Raw genomic sequence first — 6,000 nt, forward strand, 5'->3', positions numbered from 1 at the left:
CATTCTTACCATTCTTCTCTCTCCCACCACATATCTCATCCTTCTGTTTCCTGTCCACTTCCTTCTCCAACTCTTCTCCCCCTCTCATCCATTCTTCAATCTTCCATCCCTCTACCCTTCTTCTCTCCCCACCTGTCTCTCCCCTCTCCCTCTCTCTCAGAAGGGACATGACACCTCCATTTCTCCCTCTCAATAATATATGGTGTCAGTCGCCCTCTCCTACCTACCTCGTACCTGTCTATTAGTTGTCTACCTGGTCTTCCTCTCGTTGTGTTATCAGCATCACCACAACTACCAGAGATACACGGTTGTTTATGATCCTTAAGACTTGGTTTGGTGGTGAGGGATTGTGTGTTGGTGTGTGTTCTTTTGTGTGTTAGCCGGTTAGTTCATTTGTGTGTGTTTAGAGAGGTCTTTGGCTTTTATTTAGCTATATCTATCTATCTATCTATCTACATATGTCTCTATCCTTATATTTACAGTAGGAAGATTCGCCACTCTGCAGAACTCGTTGCATTTATCAATCTATCTATATTTATCAATCTGTTTGTTTGTCTATCTATCTATCAGGTTATTTATCTACTTACGTACTTATCTATTTATCTCTATCTATCTCCTGTGGCATTATTCAACATTCCCACTAACGCCAAGCACACTAACACTATCTGTCTATCTTTCTGTCTATATGCCTACCTTTCTGTATCTATGTATTTGTCTATATCCGTATCCTGCAACGCCCTACAACACACCCATCTCCTCCGCTAACGCCCCCCTCACACACACACACACACACACACACATACACACACACACATACACATCAACACCAACAACCCCAAATCCACTCACTTTGAGGCCGCTTGCTGGTCGGGCAGGTGGTGGGGCAGCATGTCTCCGTGCATGTAGGCGATGACCCACCACACCACGGCAAACATGAGCCAGGAGCTGATGAAGGACATGGCAAACACCAGGAGAGTCCATCGCCACTGTGAACCGGGGAGAGAGAAAACAGGAAGGGATTAGATAGGTGACTGGATGGTGGTGGATTAGCGTGTACAGAAGAAAAAAAATAATGTATACATTCCTCGCATAATCATTTTTCTTCAATATTACGGTGAAAAACAAAGTACAAAAGGAGAGTTCGTGGAAATCACCTGAAATTAAGCGCTTTGTTCTCTGGGTTAGCTTGTATTACGTTATTTTCCTTATCAAATGCAAAATAACCAACATTCCCGCGTGTCAGTGCCCATAAGACTATACAAGCGCTTACTATAACCCCCGAAGAGTATACTGTAGTCATGGCAAGCATTGGGAATACGTGGAAGGGGTCTAAATGAGGGTTTGAAGAGGAGGATGACGAGGCGAACGCGAAGGAGGGTGAGAGAGAGAGAGAGAGAGAGAGAGAGAGAGAGAGAGAGAGAGAGAGAGAGAGAGAGAGAGAGAGAAAGCCTCCCCCCCATCGTGTTTACTCCATCCAGATAAGAACATGTTTGCAGGGTGCTCAGGACGCGCTCAATATCACGGAACAGGACCTTGAATTTGGTGTCAAGGGGTCTGTGGTTATGCTTGTAAGGGTGACTCGGTGAAACTAGCCTCGAAAAAATAGGTCAGATTATAAATGGATGCGGTGGAAATTGACGTAAACTTGGAAGAATGAGAGATGGGTTAAAAATAGGTCATACGAGTCTTTGGTTATGTGAGGTAGTAGGCTATTCGGTTTCATAATTAGCTCATACGTTCTTATTCTCTCCCTTTTTCAACCCAGTAAGTAATTTTTTTGTGTCGAAGGCTGTCTCTTGGTGAGTTAGGGTAAAAATAGGTAATACTAGGCTTTGTTATGTAAGGAAATTGGTTTTAAGACTATAAACAGATCCAATGCGCATATTCTCTTCCTTTTTCAACAAAGTAAACGATTTAATGTGTCGAAGGCTATGCGGACAAGCTTCGTAATTTCAGTGAGTCAGGGAAAAAATGCTCTTTCTGTCATCTACTTATTTTTCTTCCTAATCCCTTCCTCCTTAGTGTTCCCGGATTTGAGATAAAAACTACCTCAATCAGTTCTTCAAAGCTTTCCTTCACAAACTTTCTTTTTTTATTCATTTTGGTGGTATGCTTTTGCTCTTACTGTCATCTACTTCTTCCTATTCTTCTTATTCTTTGCTTGTTCTTCTTTCTATTCCTTGGTTCCTGTTCTCTTCCTCTTCCATATTCACGAACACCAAAACCATCTCAATCAATTCTCCAAAGCTCTCCCTCACTAACTCTATTCATGTATTTATTTCGGTGGTACACTTTCCCGGGCAAACTGTAGATGCAAATTATTAGGTTGTTAGGTTTTATAATGGGTTCCTACGTTCATATTATTTTCCTTATTCAACCCAGTAAGTGATTTGAATGTGTTTAAGGCTACGCAGATACAAAGAACACAAAGGAAGAACAAAGAACAGCGAATGAATAGGTTTAGCTCAGCGTTTTCTACTTAATCCTGTTCTTCTTTCTATTCCTTGGTTCCTGTTCTCTTCCTCTTCCATATCCACGAACACCAGAACCATCTCAATCAATTCTCCAAAGCTCTCCCTCACTAACTCTATTCATGTATTTATTTCGGTGGTACACTTTCCCGGGCAAACAGCAGATGTAGAGTTCAGTGTTGTCTACTTCTCCTGTTCCCCGCATCTTCCATATACTCGCATAGAAAAACCTAACTCACTCAATTCTTAAAGCTTTCCCTCACTAACTGTCCTATTTATTTCACTGGTGCACTTTCCCGGGCAAAACAGCGGGTGGGTGCATGGGGGAACAGCTGAACCTGACGGGTGACACGCTGCCCACCCTGTCCGGGGCTTGGGCTGGTATTTTAAGACACTCGCTTCTCACATCAACTACTTATAAAGGTCAAAGAGGGCATCAATCGGGTTCTAATGAGTGTTTCTTTAGGTTCACGGTACAGAAGAAGGGTCAATCTACCACCAGGGTCATAAAACTACTCCTGGAAATGCCCCAAACTCTTAGGAAAGCCTTGTCAATTAGGTGAACTTGGGGGACGAAATGTTTTAAAATACGGCCCTTGAACCCTCGCCAGCTTGGGGTGGATCATTGGCAGCCAGAGACGGTAGCCACCACTGCGATGTGTGGGGCGAGGGGGGTACTGTGCGTCGGGGAGCATTCTTGTGGTGAAATGAATGTTGTCTCGGGAAGGGCGTAGGTGTTTCTAGGCGATTTGTTTGGCTGATAATTGCTGTTGTTTATGTAGTGGTTATATACTGTGTGTTTGTGTTTAGGTGAATGTTGTAATGTTGTTGTTTTGGTGCGTTTTTGTGGTTTTGTTAATGGCACTGAAAGAGATACGGGTTGGTTAGTGACATTGATTTACGTTCTTGTATATTAAATGAAGGTTTGCAATGGGAAGGCTGTTATGTTGTTATTAATTTGCGAGTTGTTTTCGCTTTTGTTAATGGCACTGAAGGGGATACGAGTTGGTTAGGGACTTATTGATCTACGTTCTTGTGTATTAATGAAGGTTTGATGTTAGAAGGTTGTTATGTTATTTGATTCGTTTGTTATGGTTTTGTTAATGGTACTGAAAGGAATACGGGTTGGTTAGGGACTTATTGACTTACGTTCTTGTGTATATTAATGAAGGTTTGATGTGAGAAGGTTGTTATGTTATTTGGTGCGTTTGTTATGGTTTTGTTAATGGTACTGAAAGAAATACGAGTTGGTTAGGGACTTATTGATCTACGTTCTTGTGTATTAATGAAGGTTTGATGTTAGAAGGTTGTTATGTTATTTGATGCGTTTGTTATGGTTTTGTTAATGGTACTGAAAGGAATACGGGTTGGTTAGGGACTTACTGACTTACGTTCTTGTGTATATTGATGAAGGTTTGCTGTGAGAAGACTGTCATGTTGTTATCATTATTTCTTTGCGTTTTGTTTTAGTGTTATGAACGATACTGAAGGGAACGGAATGATGCGGTTTAGATAGTAATTATTGATATAGTTGTGTATTTAGCGATCATCATTTGCGTTCGTGTGTTGAAATGAACGTAACGGTATGACGGATGATAAGTTGGCATTGTTTTGTCTTTGTGAATTGTTATATTGTTGTGAAGAATATCGAAGAAAATACGGTTTGCTTAGTATGAATGTTACTGTATGACGGTTGATAAGTTGGCATTGTTTTGTCTTTGTGAATTGTTATATTGTTGTGAAGAATATCGAAGAAAATACGGTTTGCTTAGTGACTGATATTAATGTTTGTGTAACCTTTAAATGCGCTTGAAAATAGTGATAATAATACTCTTCGCTTTTATTTTGTTTTACGTTATTAGTTTCTGCCCTTGAGTTGCTTCCTTTGCCGTAAAAAAAAAGAAAAAAAAATAATAAGTGAAGTTCGTCGTAGTAATTTCCAAGCTCAAGTCTATTCTAATCCCAACTCCTCTGCGTCCCAGTCATCGATACCAACCCGTCGTCGCGTCCTTGACCCTTCTCAAAATACCCTCCAAGAAAAATATTAAGGAAAGAATAAAAGAAATGCAAAACACGGGGCTCGGAACTTTGTCTCTAATCTACATTCTTTTTACAATCACGACCTCTTGCTGGGGCCGTGAGGGAAGGAGGAGGAGGAGGAGGAGGGAAAGAGGGGAAAGGAAAAGGAAAGCGAGCAAGGAAAGGAGGGAAAAAGAGGGAGAGAAAGAGGGGAAGGGGAGGAAGAGAGGGGAAAGACAAGAAGGAGAGGGATGAGGGAAAGAGGAGAACGGGAGGAGGAGGGGAGATGGAAGGGCCTTGGAAAGGAGAGAAAGGGAGGAGGAAAGGGGGAAAGGGGGAGAGGAAGAGGGGGCGGGGAGGAGGAGGGGAAAGACAAGGAGGAGAAGGAAGAGGGAAAGAGGGGAACGGGAGGAGGAGGGGAGATGGAAGGGGCTTGGAAAGGAGAGAAAGGGAGGAGGACGGGGTTGGCTTGAAAGAAGGAAAGGGGGCGGGAGAGAGGGGGGAAAGGGAGGGAAAGAGGGGAATGGGGCGCGAGGGAAAGAGAGAAAGGGAGGAGGAAGGGGTTTGCTGGAAAGAAGGAAAGGGGGCGGGAGAGAGGGGGGGAAAGGGAGGGAAAGAGGGGAAGGGGGCGCGAGGGAAGGAAAGGAAGGGAGGGGGACGCAAGTTAGGGGGCGGAGAGGGAGGAGGAGAAGGGAAGGAGGAAGGGGTTTGCTGGAAAGAAGGAAAGGGGGCGGGAGAGACGGGGGGAAAGGGAGGAAAAGAGGGGAAGGGGGCTCGAGGGAAGGGGAAGGAAGGGAGGGGGACGAAGTTAGGGGGCGGAGAGGGAGGAGGAGAAGGGGAGGAGGCCAAACCAACACACTGCAGAACGGGCGTCTTACAATTATCTCCCGCCAATCCTCGCCTTCCTTCCCCCGCCGCTGCAGACGCTGGCGTGTGACTAGAACGACTCTCCTTAATTACACGGGAACAAACGAACGAACGCTAGCTGAGGAGGCGCAGGCCGAGGAGGTGCAGCCCGAGGAGGTGCAGCCCGAGGAGGTGCAGGCCGAGGAGGTGCAGGCCGGGCTATTGCGTGTCCTTTTCCTTGGTTCCTTGTCTTGGTTCTTCTGCGTCGTGCCTCCTTCTGCGTCGTACACTCTCTCTCTCTCTCTCTCTCTCTCTCTCTTCCGTTATTTTTCGTTCTTTTTCACACTGATCGAGCTAGCTAATAGGCTTCCTTCCCTTCCCGTTCTTTCCCTTCCTTTCCTTTCTCTCATTTTTTCCCTTTCCTTCACTTCTTTTTCATTGTATTCCTTTCTCTTCCTTTCTGCTCTCTCTTTCTTTTCCTTTCTTTTCTGTTCCTTTCTTGTCCCTTTACTTTTTTTTTTATAATGTTCTTCTTTCTTCCCTTCTGTTCGCTCTTTCTTTCCTTTCTTTTCTTTCCTCTTTTTGTCCCTTCCCTTCCCTTCTTTTTCATTAAATTCATCTCTCCCTTCCCTTATCCTCCCTATTCCACATACCTAACTAACTG

General features: G+C 44.1%; 1 protein-coding gene across 12 annotated transcripts in view; it reads right to left on the reverse strand.

The window, feature by feature from the left end:
• LOC126998202 (G protein-activated inward rectifier potassium channel 2-like) overlaps positions 1–6,000 on the reverse strand; it is a 77,579-nt gene that overhangs the window by 11,133 nt on the left and 60,446 nt on the right. For all 12 annotated transcript variants that reach the window (XM_050859667.1, XM_050859661.1, XM_050859660.1 and 9 more), the window contains one exon: positions 850–986. In XM_050859667.1, the coding sequence (XP_050715624.1) occupies positions 850–986 (137 nt within the window). The remainder of the gene's footprint in view (positions 1–849; positions 987–6,000) is intronic.

Source organism: Eriocheir sinensis, chromosome 13 (genome assembly GCF_024679095.1).
Source record: "Eriocheir sinensis breed Jianghai 21 chromosome 13, ASM2467909v1, whole genome shotgun sequence".
Taxonomy (NCBI): Eukaryota; Metazoa; Arthropoda; class Malacostraca; order Decapoda; family Varunidae; genus Eriocheir; species Eriocheir sinensis.